A 20,108-nucleotide genomic window follows, 5' to 3' on the forward strand; every position below is an offset into this window, starting at 1 on the left:
CTGGTACACAGTGTGTCCTCCATAGAGTGCAGTTTCTGAATATTTTCTCAAGCAAATAACAACTTAGTCTTTAATAAGGACATTGCTATATAAATAAAAGAAAAAAATGAAAAGATGGTGACTTTAGCTCTGTTCTAAAGGTATTTTTTAAATGCATAATCGTTAAGGCCGAAGAAAATTGGAGAGGAGCCTACTGCGGTAACATTCTGAAACCAACACGCAGGTGGATGCGTAGTCCTTGCATCGCTGGACCTGCAGGAGACAAAGCCAGGAAGCAACCTGACTGACACAGAAGAACCACGCAAAAGCTCTGGCAGGCGGGGCGTCGGGTACCTGTGGGCGTGGTGATGACAGGGAGACTGCATATAGGGGGACGGGCTGGAGATCGCAAAGCCATCAGACACCCCAGAAAGACTTCCCCACTGGGGCAGAGAGGGACATATTCCCTGCTCGGACTTGTACCCTGAACAGGATAAAACTGAGCATTTATGGCCTGGGGAACCCAAGCATAGAAGGGAGCAGTGATGTTATTCTGAATGCGGGGTGAGGAAGCTGAGTAAAAACCTTTATACTTAACGCTGTCGACTCTCAGCTCTGAGTCCGCAGAGCTGGTAGCCAGGATTACACCCTCAGCTAAGATGCGAGGAGAATCTGGGGGTTTTCAAGGAACTGAGCCGCCTTTACTCACAGGACAGTAAACACCTTCATCAGCAAGCCCATCACATGCACAGAATGTCCAGTCAGCTTCGAAGGGGTCAACTCACATTCTAGACTGAGCTAAGAATTCAAGTCTGAGGGTTAAATCAACGCGTTTTCAGTTATGCGAGGTCACAAAACCTTTCTCTGTGATACTCCTTTTTCTCAGTAAATTCATGGGGGTTTTGCTCCCTTCCCAAATAAGGAAGTAAACTAAGAGAGAGGAAGACAAAAGATGGTACAAACAAGGGATCTAATTCAGGACAACCGCAAAGGGGATGCTCAGGGCAGGAGTGGAAGGAGACCCCAAGGATGATGGCTGTGCAGCAGGCAAAGGGCAACCGGCCCAGAGGGAAGCAGACAGACTGCTTCTGCAGGGATTTCTTCCCAAAGACAAAATGATTAGGAAACCTAATGCATGTGACTGTACTGGGAGGAGATTCACACAATCTGAGGAATGATTGGGGGATGAATCAATGATAAATACACAGAAAACTCAGCAAAGCGCAAAATGACACAACTCTAGGGAGAATAAGACAAAACAGAGGGCAGGAAAGGAAATGTAGTCACAGCATCCTTCATGGCTCAGCTGTGAGAAATGGCTGCGCGGCCACCAGGGTGCACGGGGTGCATTTGGATCTTGATATAATTAGGATCTAACGGAGGACGAGGGGATGGATGGGAAGGGGTCTGTGAAGGCAGGAGGGTGAAAAAGAGGGAAGGTCTCACCTCCCAGAGCGTGACGTCAACGACGTCCACAGACAATTCTTAAAACCAAAGACGCCAGAAGTAGCGACAAAAGCCTTTTTGACCTGAAGGTCTGAAGGTCAATTCTAAGAGCATCAGTTAAAAGAACCAGAAGTACCTGCCGCCAAAGGACAACAGTCGGGGCAGGGGAAGTGGGCAGCAGGGGGCAACTGCTATGTCTGTAACTAGCCTAAGAAGAAGAGTCGCCTTTCAAAGCTATGTGCAAGTGTAACTCAGACAAAAATTACAATTACATGTTAAAAAAACAGAGTGAGGAGAATGAAAGAACACTTCTTGATGGCTGGAACTGTCTTGTTTTACTGACAGCGGCTCATCACACCCATCACAACCAACAACCAAAGAATACGTTGTCCGGAATGCTGCCTCACTGCTGGACCTTGGCCACCTGTGAATTCCCAGATAAGCTAGTGTTGACCAAGAAAAGATGGCGGGTGGTCATGTATCCTAGTTCCACGGGGAACAAACACTGACAACTGACAGAATTGATAGGTTTTAGTCTACAGCTTAGAAAAGTCGGTACAATAAATGCAAGTACTACAAACTGAAATCATAAAAATGTAAAATAAAATTCTCACTGGAATAATTTGAAAAAAAATCTGAAATCTATCCATCTGAAAGTAAGTCCCACTCTTTTCTGCAGTCCTGAAAAAATAGAGAATGCATGGGCACGTTAGCTATAGAATACACGAGCAGAGTCTCCGATCTGCTCCATAAAATATTCATGCTAGTTCGAATATAAAAAATATTTCCCCAACAACTTCAGTAAAACTCTCTGTATCCTGCTCAGTTTATAGTTTAGAGAAATTTCTTGCCCTTAATTCAATGTGAGAACGTCTTGGAGCATAATATATAAGCACATTTGATGAAAATGCAGATAACTGGGCACCACTCCAGAACTAGAGAATCATAATCTCTGACATCTGAAAACATACATTTTAATAAGCTCTTGAGAGGTATTTATCATACAGTTGTTATCGAATTTATACTAGGTAACTCCCAGGGTTTTTGTTTGCTTGTTTAGTTTTTTTCTCTTTAATCTAAGAGTTATGACATCCTCTGCTCTCAACAATCGCCTCTCTTCCTTCTCAAAATCTTTCCAAACCACTTATAGGACACACCGACACACTGTATTTGTATAGGTATACAGTGCGTATCTCTTGTCCAGAATAAGCCAGGTTCTTAGAAACACAGGGCAATACCATATACACCTCTGACTTTTCCCATAACAAAATACCTCAACACATATTCAACAAATGTTGAAAGAATTAACAGGAACATGGATGGGGATATTGAAGAAAAAGTATTTCTTTTATCGTTTTAAATTGTAACAAACTTATTTCTAGAGAGCAGTTCTCTCCATTGGGTTTAGGTTGCTGTATTAACCCTAAGCTTCCAAAACTTTGTGGCTTTCGATGTACAATATGAATCAAACTTCAAACTTTTAATTCACCTAACTTCTAATTTACAGCCCACTTGCACATCGACTTAAAATGATCTGCGCGCCTTCTACCATTCCCGCAGTTGTAACAACAGCCTATTTCTTTCCAACTACAAATCATTCTATCTGTGAAATTCCTTCTTAGATAGCTAGGAATTAAACGGAACAAAAAGAATCAGCAGAAATGGAAGACAGCCCATGCCCTTCACGTGAAAGGGAGCTCTGTGTCCATGGAGTAGAGGGTGGGTAGAAAAATATATTTAACAGCTCTTAGGCAAGTAAGAGTTTAGTCTCTGCAGCAATTGTATAATTTCTTTGATGCAAGAAAATACTGTCACCTCAAGACTCCCTGCATAAATATACAAGTACATTGTATATTTTAATAAAATTCAAATCATTTCAACGTGTTTCAGACTCCAGTATAGACATACAACACTTGAAATACTTCTTCTATTCTCTGCTACAGAAAAAATTCTAAGAACACATTTTTCTCTTAATTCTCTCTTAAGGTAAATAGAATTTTATTCTGAAAGGTTTAAACCTAATTTTCTCCTTGTTCAAATCGGTTTAATACAATAACATAGGAATGCAATGCAGTTTGTTATGAAGATTTACGATTTTTAAAAATCCTGAATACATTCTGACATTTTTTTTCCTAAGGCATTTGTGTTAGGATATTATTCTAAGTATTTTTATTCCAGCCCCGCTCCTGGAATAAAGTGAACCAGTGAATTTGATGCCTTGTTTGAGAGTTAGCTGGAATTTTTCCTAACCTGAACATAAAAGCAAATCTGGCCTTCTGGTAAGACATTCCTTGACAAGATAGTAACAGTGATAAAGCTACTGGCATATCCAGAAGGGAAGGAAACCCCCAGTCCTTTCTGCCCCGGAGCCAATGTTCACTAAGCTGCTTTGTTCTCTGCGTCCTGCATAATTAATAACTCTTTGGCGATCAGTCATGCATTCCTCATTGGCACCTCGGGCTTCCAGTGTCCTCTGAGCCTGCCCCACGGAAGGCCCTGCTGCTGCACGGCAGCCCCTTCACTCCCCACGCGTCCTTCACAAGAAGGCTGCTCAGGAAAACACACGGTGGGGTCACAAAGTGGCCTCCATACTTACCCTCTCTCTCTCTCGCTCTCTCTCTTGCTCTCTCTCTCTCTCTCTCTCTCTCTCTCATACTTTGCTCTCTGGGTATGATTTTACTAATAAGAATAAAAAATATGTGATATCCAACAGATGCCATTGATTATACATATTGAAAAGGCAACACAGGGAACTAGATTCAATATTCCGTGATAAACCATAATGGAAAAGAATATATTAAAATTATATATATATGTGTGTGTAACTGAATCGCTTTGCTGTAGGGCAGTAATTAACACAACATTGTAAATCAACTGTAGGTCAATTAAAAATGTAAAAATATTAAAAAAATAATTTTGGGTATTTAAAAAAAGAAACATTAAAATCATACAAATAATAGAACAAATGTGGAAGTAACTTAAGACGAGCTGCACGGCATTGTTGGGCATTAAAGGAGTCTTCAGTTCATTCAGCCCCGCACTCTCCCCTTTTCAGGCAATAAAGTAAAGAAGATCAAAATACACGGCGTCAAGTGTACGGTAGCGCTAACATCTATTTCTTTTCATCTAAACTGATCCAGTCATTAAACTGAAAATGAGAGCAAATAAACTGTTGAAAATATTGTTACTACTTCTGATCAGAAAGCTTAGATTAAAGCTCTTTAAAAATATTCAATAAAACCATCCCGAAAGAAAGCGGCGGTAGTTTAATCACCCTTCAAAATGTTAACCAGTTTGGAGAAAAAGAAAATCCTCAAATCTTATAACCATTTAAAAAAGTATGGATTACAAGTAATATTATACTCAAGAAGAAGAGTTCTCTATATAAAGAATAAAACCACCAAAAATATCAGATCTGGATTTGTGCAGTTTATTTCAAAAATAGGTATGGTTTTGTGAAGTAACTGACTGACAAAAATACGCGGTATATTTTACGTGAAGGCTGAGAATTTTTTAAAAACAAAACACTTTTAACAACGTTTTTTGATATGAGAAAAGATGTTATTTTTCAGCCTTTGTAGGTTTCTTAACGTTTTAAAATAATGGTGCTTATGCTACAGTACCCAGAGTGAAACACACACACTCTATTATAAATTACTCCAAAATTAAACAAGAAATTTTCTTTTCTTTCTAAGTGATCTGAAATGTGCGCTGGCGCTCACTGTGTGTGGCCTCCAAACAGAAACAGGCTTGCACTGTTTTATTTCAGTTTTGCTTCATTTCTTCCCAAACAATCTCTCACTGCTAATCTACCAGGCCTTTTTTTTCCTCTTCTAGCATAAAGGAAACAAAAATCAAAGCCATTATTAACTCCTTATGCCCCTTCAGAAAGCTGGATATATATTGTTTGGCATCCAATTGCCTGCATTTCTTTTCCATTATGTATTAATGGAGCAGGATTGGGGAATATACATTTCCATAAATAATTCTTGAAAACAGCAGGAAACTTCTATAAGTTTTAATTAATGTCGTCAATCTGGTACTATTTTTTTTTAAAGCTACAAAGAACTAGCTCTAATTTCAGGTAAACATCCTATGCCACGGTTTTTTTTTCTAAACTAACAGTCTATAATATCAACTTAAAAGAGCAAAATGGAAAGATAAATGTTATTCATGTCTTAGTCTAAGGTACCTGGGAATCAAGAAAATGGTACTGAAAACATAACATTACAAAGGAAAGCGTATCTCTATATAAAACACATATGAACTATATTAGATCAGCATCACTTTGTCCGAAATAGTAAGGGATCCCTTGTTTAACTACACGCTCTCTCATTCACTGGTGGAGGGAAAAAGAGTGGGTAAATCATCTTTCAAAGGCGATCCCAATTTCTAATGGCAACACGTGTAGCAAAAACTATTTCTGAGAACTTTAACTAATGCATTAAAACTCTCCTGCTAAGATGTATGGTAATCAGAACCACAGAGTCTTAAAGGTCGACTGGAATAAATATTCATTCAAGCCCCCAAAGAGGGCTGCGGAGTTCACTCTCTTCTTTGTAAAATATAAAGGATATTAAACTAAACTTTCTCTATAATCGTCCCAGAAAAAAATGTGATTAAACTCAACACTTTTTTTTCCTATGTGTCGACAGATGCAAAACATTCGTTCTGATCATTATAAAAAAGCAGGTAAGGATGCTTAGACCCATCAAAGCGTATGACGTCATACGTAGACACTAATTTCTTTACCCCGGGGGTGTGCTCGAGTCCCCAACAACAACAACAACAAAAAGAAAAAGAAGGAAAGAAAAGAAAAGATTCCAGTTCCATTCTTTCTTTAAGAAGAACCAGAATGTAACGTTGGCAATACAGCCTAATACACCAGGACCAGGAGAGTATATCGTGCCATTACTGCGATTCTTCAGTTTTCTGGTTTATGAATCATCACTACTCTGTCACATACAGTAAGTGAGATAGCTCCGTGGGGGGTTCACCGCCCCCCCCCCCAGGGGTGACGGCAGATGAGGGAACACTGAACAGCTGCACAGCGACAGCTCAAGGCAGGAAGTTCACAGTGCACTCAGGGCCTGTGCTGAACAGCATTGTATCATTACAAAATTAAGAAGCCATCGGGCCGGTGGCCCCTCAGTCCTCCTGCGCAGCAGGGGGTTTGCAGTCAGGGAGACCATGCCCTCTGGGGAGCTGGGTGTGTTAATTATGAAGTTCATCTCTGGGGAAAAAAAAAAGTGTGAGCGAGGATCCAGGGGCTTGGAGGGGTACTTGCCCCTGAGCAAATGCCCCAGAACTTTAAAGTCTCCTCTCCAAAAGGCAAACTTTCTTCCCTGAGGCTTTCCTTCGCTGGTGCACAGATAAGACTGATGGATGATGCCCTGCTGGCAGGGATGCTGGGGGAGAGGGTCAGGCAGGGAGGGGTGCCCTTGAGCAACGTACACTGATACTTCACAACACTCTGGGAGGCTAGAGTGCAAAATCGCTCACCGATTTTCACTCACCAACTCGGGGCAGTTGTTGAGAGCAGAATGAGTGTGGGCTGCATGGAGAGAGCCACGGCTGCATGGGATCAGGGCAAAGGGTAAGTGAGGGAATGGCAGGTAAACCGTCAAAGTAAACTCACACCCTGAGGGGTCAAAGCTTGTGAGACAGTACAATTCACGTATCAGTGATCACTCCAGAAAGCCATCTGGCAAGATTAAAATCACCAGGTCACACATGTTAAGCAAGGCAGGAACCTACTGTCCTCTTCTCTTGCTTCTTCTGGCCCCAGCCTGATGGTTTCCTAAGCATAATGCAAACTTTCCCCAGGCAGCCATCGCAGGGCAACTAGTTACCAAGAAGTTAGTTACCAAGAAAGACACGTTCAACAGAGCCCAGGAGAGTGTCAATCCGAAGTCCATATTGACAATTTATCCAACTATTTCTGCAACGATCTAAAAACGTACTGAACTTAATTTTGATGATGCAAACAGAAATACCCTCTTCACCCAAAGTCTTCCAGATGCAGTTTCTGGTCTTAGTCACAGTGAATCCCTGGTAACAGGTCAAACCCAGGGGGCAGGGTCTTTCCCAGTCCAGAGGATGGGTGGTACTTACAGCAGATCCTTATGGGTCTTTATCTCATCTCCAGGCTCAGGAATCTGACACACACATACATATGGAAACACAAGTGTCAGTGAATCCGCTGTTAGTTAAGCTGGGGTGACTGAGTTGTATGGTCAACTCAGTATTCAACTACTTATTGAAAAACTCTAATGGGGCCAGAACTAAGCGAGGCACTGTACATTTCCTGTGTTTTTGTCTTTACATATTTTATTTCTTCCACACCACTCCGTGGGTTATACAACCAGGCAACCTATGAGATCATAAAATCAGAGGAAGGCAACACCTGGTGTCAGCATATATCTTTTTGCTTTCATGTCTTATTCTGTGGGATGATAATAGACTGCTATTAATATAATGTGAAGACACTAGTTCATTTAAAATACTGTACAAACAGCTTCTCAGTTTCAAGTTTATTTTTGTCACAGGTTTGGGATAAATCAAACCTTCGCTATGATAGAAGACCTACCATTATGTTTTACAGTAAAATTTGATTGTTTCATAAATATTTAAGAACATTAGATGTGCTAAATCCAAACTGGAAAATATGGACTGTATAACTTTGTGAAAGTGTAGCTTTCTCATGGCTCCCAAGGGCGTTTTAGGCTTAAAACAAATACTAAACTCATAAATTCTGTGAAGAAGCGTACTGTGAAAGGGTGATAAACAGATTCTTAGTGGCTTCATTCAAACAAATAGTCAGAGTATCAAAAGGTTTTTAAATAAGTTCATCCTTGTCTAACATTAACACTTTTCTAGGTGAAATTATTAAATTTTATTAAATTTAAATAAAAATGTTAAACAGTTAAATTAAGAAAAATTTTGGAAATTAACAAAGGACATGGTAGAGAATCTACACTGTGCAAAGTATTTCATAATGGAATAGACACAGATATCTCAAATAATCTGTATCAGAAAATTGATCAAGATTCACAATGTAAATTCACAGCATATTTTAGAGGTACCTCCCTTAACTTCAACTGTACACAGTAAATGATTCTGTTAATAAATAAATTATCATTTTTCCAACTTCAGTTTACATTCTGTTGTTTCTTTTCAGCTGTATCTCGAACAATACTTAAATTTCATAATATAGTCAGTTGCTTAAATACTATTCCACAGAATTGAGTTTGGGCAATCAAAAAAGGGAAATTCCTGCTTAATGTTATAATATGAATAATATATAATTATTCACAATGTTTAAAAATTATTATATAATATAATATTATAATATTATATAATATACGAATAATGTATAATCATTCACAATATTTATATGTTAATGTATAATTATTCATAATATTTACGTATCAATATAATATATAATTATTATAATTATATATATTCTAATTGTAATTATAATAATAATATAAAGTTAAATATTGATCCCATATTTTCTAATTGGCCTCATGAATTGTTAGTGTGCTGGATGCATTATTTTTATACCTGGTTAGAATATACATGTTAATTAATGCATGTAGCCCACACCATTTCATGTTCCCAGTGTGCATACTGATTTGCTAAATCTGTCGAAATCATTAATGATATCAATTTTATATTCTTTTAAACGGTGATACTCATCATATTTGAAAAGTATACTAGGTGACACCATATTTGTATAAATAGTTCTGAATTACCATTATAAGCAGCATGTGATAAACAGCCAGAAGGTTTTCAATATTTTCGTTGCAGCGCAACAAACAGATACAAATGTTTGAAATAATACATAAAATAAAGGGAATAAACAATTGCAATACAAATAAAAACAGATTTCCTAAATCCCTGTGAGAATTTTGAAACTTCCTCTTTGGGGTACAAAGGCCATAATATTATTAATCAGGACAAATATTAAGATAAGTAGGAAAACTGAGATAACTACTTTTTAAAATATATTTTACTAAAACACTGATTTGAAAAGAGTAGTTAATAAGTTTACCTTTCCCCCAAAACAGATAAAATGACACATCTAAAAAATCAACTTTTGGTGGGTACAGAAAGGAAAGATGACACCTTAATGGGGGGAAAATTAAAATATCACATAAAAGCGTGGACTTTTAATGCAATGGAGACACTAATAATCTGCAGTGAATAAATTATAGCGATAACCATAGTGACATTTATGAAAAAAAAAAATCAAGCTATGGAAAGGTTTTTGGTTCTTGGTTTTCCTAAATCTCTTGTTTAAAAGGAGAAAAAGAAGTGACCAAACAACTGATCCAGATACATAAGGGCATCTCTAAGTGGTACTTACTGGCATGACAATGTTATAGTGGATGCAGAACCCGGGTTCCGAAGGAAAATATTCATCAGACACAAACCGTATCCTGATCTGATTGCCTTTAGAAACCTGCTTTCCCGGAACAGTGCCAGACCCACACCAGCGCCCTAATACGGCTCCGTCGCTGGGTTCCTCGACCTCTACAAAATCATACCTGCAAGAGACCAAGACAGAAGAGACATCAAACCATGGTCTGTTATTTTAGGAATTCAAAGTCCATGTCCATGGAGACAATGAGTCCCCGCGGACCACAGCTGTGAGTTCATCCCAAATTTAACAGCATAAATAGAATAAAATCTTCCAAAGAAGAGACACAACTGAAAATGCATTCCCAATTAAAGAAATACAAGTCTTCTATTCTAAGCCCTCCAGTTTTACTGGTAACGAACTTCAAATTCATTTAAAGAGCCATGGCAAAACTTGAATATTTTGTACAGAGCGACCATATCTGACGTTCATGAATTATTCAATTTAATCTCCATTTGGATATGACAGTTTTGCTCCAACTTAATTTCCATGATCGCTGCCCATCACTTTCCGGCAGTCACTCCTTCACCCCAGTCAGGCTCCTTGGCCCCCTTTCCTCATCTGTGTTCCAAGCTTTTCTAGAGCCACTTTTTTATAGACACGTCCTCCAACTCTCACTCTGTACTGCGCTGCCTCTGTGAGACCCTTCTGGCTGTTCTCAGCTCACCGCCATCTTTCTCTTCCTGATAAACACATACTTTTAACTACGCCTATGCAAGTGATTCATCTTGTTAGCTAGGCTGTTAAACCCTTGAAGAAAGGAATCAATTCTTACATGCTTCTGGTTTACACTGTGCTACACACAGTATCTTAAACCTATGGAATGAATGCTTAATACTTTTCTAACCAATGTTAACTTGGGTTTGAAAGTTTCGATCCGTGGCACTCATGGAAAGCCGGGCTGCCCCTTACGAGAATTGTGAGAAATGTGTAGGGCATTTTACACTGTCTCAATGGGGGGGGGGGGGGGTGAAGTGGGCAAGGTCCGTGGACACCCAACAAGGGACAGTCCCAAAAATGGGTGTTTGCTCCATGCCCTCCACGCCTTTCAAACAGTTCGCTGGACACTCACGTAGGCAACATTTCTGCTATCGTCCGTCTGAGTCTAGAACATAATACTGTCACACAGAAGCACAAATATGTTTTGCAGATTTAGTTGAAGCCAAATTTTCTAGAAATAGAACGATCACGTTAAGTCGAAGGAAGTTTCTATACTTTGGAACAACAGCTACTACTTTGGAAAATCAAATCACTAATAGGAACATCGCTTATACGCTTTGCATCACAGTGAAAACCAGAAAACATACGCATTTAGTCTGAGTCTGCTGCTTACAAGATACAAACATCTGACTACTTCATTTTCCGTTTCTTGTAATGGTGCATGTGTATTTTAATATAAGTTACTGTTATTATTTCAGCTTTACAGAGCATGTAAGCCACTACATTTATTTTTTAAACAACTGCACATATAAATAGATGATCGCTGTTATGAATTGCGTTTCACAACAGTAAAGAGGACATTGCCAAACTTTTCTTAAGGGAGGTCTGACATGGATGAAAACAACTGGTTGGTTTTTTAAAAAGTCTAAATTCAGTAGATACCAGACAACTAAAATCAATACACTTTGTACAGTACAGAATTTACAGAAGAAAAAAACTGAGGAAAAAGGACAGCATAATGAACCAATTGTACTTATGCAACTCTGTCCTCAAGCAGTAGCCAGAGCTCTCCTATGGTGTGTAACTCAACCTGTTCCAGCCTCGTTTTTCTTGTCCTTAAAATGAGGAGAATGCTACCTGACTCACGGGGACGTTTTAAGAGAGGGAAGGCGGGGCAGCACACGCGCGGCGCCTAGACGTCGCTGGTACAGAGCTCCCACTCAACAGTGTGCCCTTCCTCTCTACCCAGCACCCCTTCGCTCCCACCCGGCACCTACTTTAATGTGACCCTGCGACTGTGAAAGCAACAAATAAGAAAACTCAGATACCGGAGGAGAGCATAGCTTTTGCTCGATCGCACGACGAGCCTGGGTGGTAAATGATAAATGCACAAGGCAGCCGGTACAACCTTCCCAGGAGTCTTGCTGTGAAGGTGGACCAGGAAGGGGGGCAGGGGGGAGGAAGATTTGGGTAAAACAGACGGAGTGGTTATTTCAGACGTGACGCGGTATAAAAGTTGATAACTAGCATTTTCAATCAAAGAGCAACTTTTATACCGAGATCGTTTACGGGTGGAACAAAGTCGCTTTTCACAGAGTATGTCTGTTCTGTGTTTGGGAGGTGACGCTCTCTGATATGGGTCACCATCAGGGCTAGTTTGCAGACAGCTGAGTTCAGGCCTGCTCAGTCATTCCACGAGTACCTGCGAAGCACTGTGTTGGCCCAAAGCGCCAGCCCACCAAGTGCTGGGCTAGATTCTTGGGATACAGAGATGAAACCATAGCTTCTATGGGCTCAGGGTCCATTAAACAGCGCTGAGTGCTCTAATGAGGTTGCTTAGGAAAAACGGGCAGTGCGGAACCCTTTCAAGGTGAGGGAAACCCTGTACAGTGAGATGAGGGTCAGCCTTCCAAGCAGCATCTGGGCTGTCAGTGAGTCCTGACTGACCAGGGGGGACAGGGAGAATGGAAACGCATTCTAGCGAGAAGCACAATCCCGAGGACGTAACAGAGGAAACCAGGGGCCCGGGGTGGTCCCTTGTGAACAGAGGATGGAGCTCAAGCTGGAAGAACAGGGGTAGGTACGCAGGCCTTGAAATTTCAGAGTCGGATGTTAGAAAAGTAGTTTGGAGACCAATGTTCCAAAGAGGTTAAGCACAGTGTGAAGAGGTTCTACCCTTCTTTAAAATATTTGTCCACATTTAATGAATCAATTAAGTTTTTAGGTGCTACCTGTATTTTTTAAATTACTTTTTATTGAACTATAGTTAATTTATAATGTTGTATTAGTTTCAAGTGCACAGCAACGTGATTCGGTTATACATATACATATATATATTTTTTCAGATTCTTTTCCGTTATAGGTCATTACCAGATACTGAATGTAGTTCCCTGGGCTGTGCAGTAGGTCCTTACTGTCTATGTATTTTTTATATAGTAGTGTGTATATATATGTTAATTCCAAACTCTTAATTTACCTCCCACCATCCCCCCTTCCCCCCCTTTCCCCTTTGGTAACCGTAAGTTTGTTATGTCTGTGAGTCTATTTCTGTTTTGTAAATATGTTCATTTGTATTATTTTTTTCAGATTCCACATATAAGTGATATCATATGATATTTGTCTTTCCCTGTCTGTAAGTCAACATTTTCAAAAGTCAAATTTCACAGAAAAATCTGGATTTCAGGCCCTTTTAAAACAAATTTGAACATCTGGTCATACTAAATATTATTAGCCCTAGTGTGACTCCTTGTGTTACTCAGATCTGCAGAACCGGCGTCAGCTCCAGGAGAGGAGGGCCCTTTGTCCTCTGGCCTCACCCGAGCAGCTGGGTGCCAGGGACGGAGAGCGTTTACGGCACGAGGTCAGTATGGCCTTCACTCCTTCATGGAAACTGAGGCTGGGCCAGGTGGAAAGGGCTTTAATGAGACATCCTCCTTCCAGTTTTTAAAAAGCCTTGTCTGTTTCCTACGCTGCTTTATTATTTTTTTTCTTAATAACCAGATCCTCATTTATTTCCATCACTTGCCCACGTGGGCATCTGAGTTTGCTTCCCTTGCAGACTCTGGGGCACCTACAGGAGGTTTCAATGAGGCAGCAGCATAGACACAGGATCACAACACGTCTGAGGATGCAGAAACGACAGCATCTCAAGTGTGGGCAGAAAGAAAGCCCTTGTAACAAAAACATCCTGAAAAGGAGCCCTCAGGGAAGCAGGATGGCACAGGACGAAGGCAAGAGGGAGGGAGAGTGTCCACCCAAGCAGAAGTGGGCCCGCTGTCACTGCCAGAGAAAGACCAAAGGAGAGGAAAGCCAAGAAGCATCCCGTGGGCCTGGCAATTATGAAGTCATTTTCAATAAACTGGTTGGGTGAACACATAGTGTCAAAAACTTTCTTCAGGTCATTTTAAAATCATTTTATTTTCTAATTTTTAAAAATTGAAGTCAATGATTTACAATGTTGTGTTAGTTTCAGGTATACAGCAAAGTGACCCAGTTAAACGTATATATGTTCTTTGTCAGATTCTTTTCCCTTACAGGTTATTACAAGATATTGAGCAGAGTTCCCTGTGCTGTACAGCAGGTCCTTGTTGGTTATCTCTTTTATATAGAGTAGTGTGTATATGTTAATCCCAAACTCCTAATTTATTCCCTCCTCCAGACCATTTTCAAAACAACTATTATAATCTTTCTAATAGAAACATCCCAAGAGAAAAGAATACCATTTGCAAGGAACCTAAAACTAACAACTCACATAACTATTTTATTATACATATTTCCTTTTGATTTCTGTTAAAAAAAGAAACACCAGGGACTTCCCTGGCTGTCCAGTGGTTAAGACTCTGTGCTTCCACTACAGGGGCGCAGGTTCAATCCCTGGTCTGGGATCTAAGATCCTACATGCCGCCGGCGTGGCCAAAAAAAAAGAAACACCATATGTGTTAATCTGATGTGTAAGCTCCTTATAAGTATTTAAAAGGTGTTTTTAGGGGCTTCCCTGGTGGCGCAGTGGTGAGGAATCCGCCTGCCAATGCAGGGGACATGGGTTCGAGCCCTGGTCCGGGAAGATCCCACGTGCCACGGAGCAACTAAGCCCGTGAGCCGTGGCTGCGGAGCCTGCACTCTAGAGCCCACGAGCCACAACTAAGCCTGTGTGCTTAGAGCCTGTGCTCCACAACAAGAGAAGCCACCGCAATGAGAAGCCCGCGCACTGCAACAAAGACCCAACGCAGCCGAAAATATTTTTGTTAAAATTTAAATATAAGAATAAAAAGAAAGATCTTACTGGCCTTAATTCAGCAACTCACGACAGCACACAATTTAGAAAAAAAAAATAATAAAAACAAAAGGAGTTTTTAAGCACACTCGGAAATATCTAGATTATCAGTGTTAACGTATTAAGGCACAAATAAGTCTTAAACTTTGCCATATCTAACTTGTATCCTGAGACAAAAATCACTGTCCTGCAGAGAAGAGTGACAAGTAGATTATTACTTGTTTCATGAAGATTTGCTACTGAATTTGACACCATTAAAAAAAAAAAACACCCCATAACCCTAATCTTTATAACAATTTTTGGATTTGCAGTTAGATAGCTGGTAATTAATTCTCACAAGCTCATACAAGTCTGGTGCATACAAAAATTTATCATCGTATTTTAAAGACCTACATAGTTTTTCGTTCCATGAAGTTAAATGAAACGAACATCTAAAAAGTGCTCTGTTTTTTGCCTTCCAGAAGTAGAACTTAAGTTATACTACTAATTGTTTCATAGTAAATCTGGCATTTTAGGATTTGTTTTTCAAAAGCAGTGTCATTATGATAATATAATGCTAAGTTTCATCCAATTATTCCACATTAATTTTGTGAATCAAAACAGTAAATCCTCTTGCTAAAAATAGCATTCTTATATTTAAATCATATTCAAGTCATCTAAAACAGACCCAGTGACAATCTACTTGACACATATTACCATGCCTCACGGCTGCTTCCTAACCTTCAAAATAGAAACAAAACAAAACAAAAACCACTGCCACTCGATTCCATATTTTCCTCTAACTTGTTTCTAGAGTGTGGTTGGAAAAAGACTAAAGTATTCAATCCAATTATCTTCCCCAATACTTTGAAATTTTTCTTTTTTCTCATAGAATGCCATGTAGAGAATATGGGACCCATTGCCTAAGTTGGTTGGCTGACACACTACAACACAGCTCAAAACATCAAGAAGAAAAGGAAGAGAGAAAACAAGGATAAAAGATTATCTGCAGGCCCCAGCCAAATGAATGGGAGAAAATAAAACCAAGCAACGTGTGACCCATAAAAGTGAAATTACAAAACAGAATCAGATTCAGAAATCTACACATGCCCAGGTGACTTTTCTGGAGACATGGTAATCCTATAGCACACTCTCAGGTATTAATGTCCCACGTGCACAGTTGCTCACATCAGTATTTAAGGGATTTACTAAACCTATTTTAGGGGCCAATCAAACATCACTTTCTCACGGAAACATGATACAGTACACACAGCGCTAAGTGGTTTGTAACGAGCACTCCCTTTCTCTATCATACCCCTGGGGACCCACGGAGGATTTATGTTCTTTGATGTTTAACAAACAAGTCTGGTATTGTAGACAAAATTTTCGTTCTCACATGGGAATTTTAAAACTGAAGATAGGAGAGCTGCTGAGGACTAAACCAAAGAAATAAATTCACTTGTAAACACAATTGTCCGACACCTAGCTTCCTTCCACGAAAATAAACCAACCCTGCAAAACAGGCTGTTTCTAGTTCACACTAACTAAAACCCTGTCAATTAAATCTACCCTGTGAATGATGGAACCCGAGGGTGGTGTGAAACTCTACCAACAAATAGACATGCATCTTCAGAAGGCCTCGTTCTGCATGTGTCGGCGGGAGCCTGGGCTTGTTGGGGAAGGTAATAAACTTAACAAGATGACAGCTGTGCAGCAGTGCTCAGTGGCTTACACTTTGGTTTAACAGAAGACAACCCAGACACAGAGTAAACGTTTTAAATCCCTATTTAGGCACCAGAATGGTCATCCATACTTTACCTTATAATGAAAATAAATTTTAATAATTATGCATGTTGGTGGGAATGCAAATTGATACAGCCACTATGGAGAACAGTATGGAGGGTCCTTAAAAAACTAAAAATAGAGCTACCATATGACCCAGCAATCCCATTCCTGGGCTTATATCCAGAGAAAACTGTAATTCGAAAGGATGCCTGCATCCCAATGTTCATTGCAGCACTATTTACAACAGCCAGGACATAGAAGCAACCGAAGTGTCCACTGACAGATGAATGGATAAAGGAGATGTGATACATACATCCAATGGAATATTATTCAGCCATAAAAAGGAATAAAATAATGCCATCTGCATAGACGTGAATGGACCTAGAGACTGTCACACAGTGAAGTAAGTCAGAAAGAAAAAAACAAATATCATATGATATCTTTTATATGTGGAATATAGAAAAATGGTACAGATTAACTTATTGGCAAAGCAGAAATAGAGACGCAGACGTAGAGAACAAACGTATGGATACCAAGGGGGGAAGTGGGGTGGCGGTGGAATGAATTGGGAGATTGGGATTGACATATATACACTATTGATACTATAAATAAAATAGGAGAACCTACTGTATAGCAAAGGGAACTCTACTCAGTGCTCTGTGGTGACCTAAATGGGAAGAAAATCCAAAAAAGGGGATGTATGTACACGTATAGCTGATTCACTTTGCTGTACAGCAGAGGCTAACACAACACTGTGAAGCAACTATACTCCAATAACAATTTTTTTTAAATTACACATGTAACACATGTTACACATAGTCATTGCTCTTTATACATTGCTTTGATCCTCACAAAAATCATAAAAGGTTAATACTGTTATTTTGCCCATTTTACAGATTATAAAATATGGAAAAGCTAAGTACCCAGCCAAGGTCACATAGCAACTAAGTATAGAGCGAAGGCTTCGGTTTTGGGAGCTGAACTCCAAAGCCCACGCTCTCAAGAGCGAAGCCGTACTGCCTATTATATTTAAAATCTTCCTACTTAATTATATTTCCTCTATTCTGAGGCTTAACAGTATAGAATTTATGTGTCTTTGTCCAGATTGGCCAAATGAACTTGTTCAGTGGCTGGAGAACCATTAACAGTCATTCAAATAAATTAATCAGTCAACTTGATAATTTGGGCATATACATTTACAGGTATTTATTTTAATTGACTCAGGACTGTCTACTTTTAGGCACTCAAAATTCGTTACAGAGAACTTTAAACCTACATAGGAAATGCATAAGTCAAAGCAAAGAGCACGCTGCAGAGGGAGGACAACATACGATGGAGTAATTCTCAGGAAAATATGAGAGTTCTACGTGTCAAAAATGGGGGTGTTGACTGTACATGGTAGGAAGTGAAGAGTTTTAAATTATCTTATTACTAAATAAAAATACTGCAAATATATAAGCCATGAACTCAATCTACAAAGCTAGAAAAATTAAAAAAAAAAAGAAAACCAAGAGAGTATAAAGTGAAAAAAAAATGAAGACTAAAACTCTAAAAGATATATTCAAATACAAAATTAGGATTCAGAATTAAAACCAAGAGCTGGTTCTCAGAAAGGAGTTGGTGGGGAGAGAGAGAGAGGTCAAGAATTTCCATGCATAGGAGTAAGGAAGATGTAATCACAGATAAAAATGGATTTCACATCTGTAAGTATGTTTTAGGCAACACTATTGCCAATTAAATCTGAAAAGCTAAATGACATGGATGCCTTGCTAGGAAAACGTAAATTACAAAGGTTGACTAAAAAAGTAGAAAAAGTGAACAGACTAATAACTCCAGAAGAAATTGAAAAGACTGTCAAACATCTGTCAATAAAAAAAGATGCAATGGCATAGGATTTATAGAAGAGTTCCATTTGATATTAAAGGAATGTATAATTTCAATGTTATGTAAGCAATTGTAAAAAAAAAATGCAACGTGACCAGATATTCACTCAATTAATAATAATAAAACCTAGCCTAAATCTTACGAATATAGTTAACAATATTGTATCATATACTTGAAAGTTGCTAAGAGAATGTATATTAAATGTAGAAGTAGAATGACGTGGTATGAAGGGGCTCTTAGCTAATGCCACAGTGGTAATCATACTGCAATATATAAGTATTTCAAATCAACAGGTTGTACATCTTAAACTTACACAGTGTTACATGTCAATTATATGTCAATAAAGCTGGAAAAAGTAAAAATTTCTAATAATTGAAAAAAAAGTACTGTGTCCAAGTTTTTTGAAATGGCAAAATATCAAACATGTAAAATGAAGACCAAGTTCACTCATAAATGGAGGGAAGGGCTTCCCCGGTGGCGCAGTGGTTGAGAGTCTGCCTGCCGATTCTGGGGACGCGGGTTCGTGCCCCTGTCCGGGAAGATCCCACATGCCGCGGAGCGGCTGGGCCCGTGAGCCATGGCCGCTGAGCCTGCGCATCTGGAGCCTGTGCTCCGCAACGGGAGAGGCCACAACAGTGAGAGGCCCGCGTACCGCAAAAAAACCACAAAAAAACAAAAAACCTATTTATAAATGGAGGGAAATGCAAACATTCTAAATAAAATGTAATCAAATATCGTTCATTAGTGGGTTAAAAGCATACTTCTTGACAGAATATGGATTTGCAACATGAACTTGAGGATTAATGTAATGATGACCTTTTAGAATATTCAAAGGAGAAAAACTATATGTTCATATTAATAAATGCTGAGAAAACGTAATAAAGTCAATTATATTTAGATAAAAACGGAGTCAACTGTGAAGAGCAGGAAACTTTCAAATCATGGTAAAATTACACAACAGAAATTAACTGCAAGTATTACATGAAATACAATCCAAGTCATTCTCATTAAGGTTAGAACAAAGGCAGGATTGGCCATTCTCACTACTATTTTCAGCATTTTGGGGGGAAGCTCGAGCTAATTTAATGAGAGGAAAGCAAATAAATGTAATAGAAGCAGGAGAAAAACGATCCTTAGTTGAGAACAGATCCCTTAAGAACAGACAGTAGTCGGATAAGCACAGACTGGAAACGCTCCGCCATCATCCAGGTGGGTGGCTTGAGCATGGGGGCAGGTAGGGGTAAAGAATGGGCTCCAGGCTGTGCACAGTCTGAAGATCTGATAGGAGGTGGGCTGGGTGTGAGAGAAAAACAGGTATCAAAGACGATTTCCAAGTTTCTGGCTTTTAAAAACCACCTGGAACTAAAATAGAGTTCAGTAAAGTGACTAACTGTGAGATCAATATACAAGTATCAATAGTTTTTCCTTATGACAGTAAAAAAAAAAAGTTAGAAACCGAATAGGGAAACATGTCTTTCAGTGAGCTGTAAAAAGGTGTAGTAATAAAAGTAACAAATAAAATATAAACACTTTATGAAGAAAGGCAAACAATATTATTGAATGACAAAAAGGCATGCGTTTACGATAACTTTTACCAAAATCCCAAGTCTTCTAGAATATCTGTGCAAAATAATAACCACAATAATAAAGCAAACGATATGCAGTACATACTGTATG

General features: G+C 39.2%; 1 protein-coding gene across 2 annotated transcripts in view; it reads right to left on the reverse strand.

Moving 5' to 3' along the window:
* Window positions 1–20,108, reverse strand: part of PDGFC (platelet derived growth factor C) — a 218,695-nt gene that overhangs the window by 45,169 nt on the left and 153,418 nt on the right. For both annotated transcript variants that reach the window (XM_060147502.1, XM_060147503.1), the window contains one exon: window positions 9,797–9,977. In XM_060147502.1, coding sequence (XP_060003485.1) covers window positions 9,797–9,977 — 181 coding nt within the window. The remainder of the gene's footprint in view (window positions 1–9,796; window positions 9,978–20,108) is intronic.

The sequence above is a fragment of the Lagenorhynchus albirostris genome, chromosome 4 (genome assembly GCF_949774975.1).
Source record: "Lagenorhynchus albirostris chromosome 4, mLagAlb1.1, whole genome shotgun sequence".
Taxonomy (NCBI): Eukaryota; Metazoa; Chordata; class Mammalia; order Artiodactyla; family Delphinidae; genus Lagenorhynchus; species Lagenorhynchus albirostris.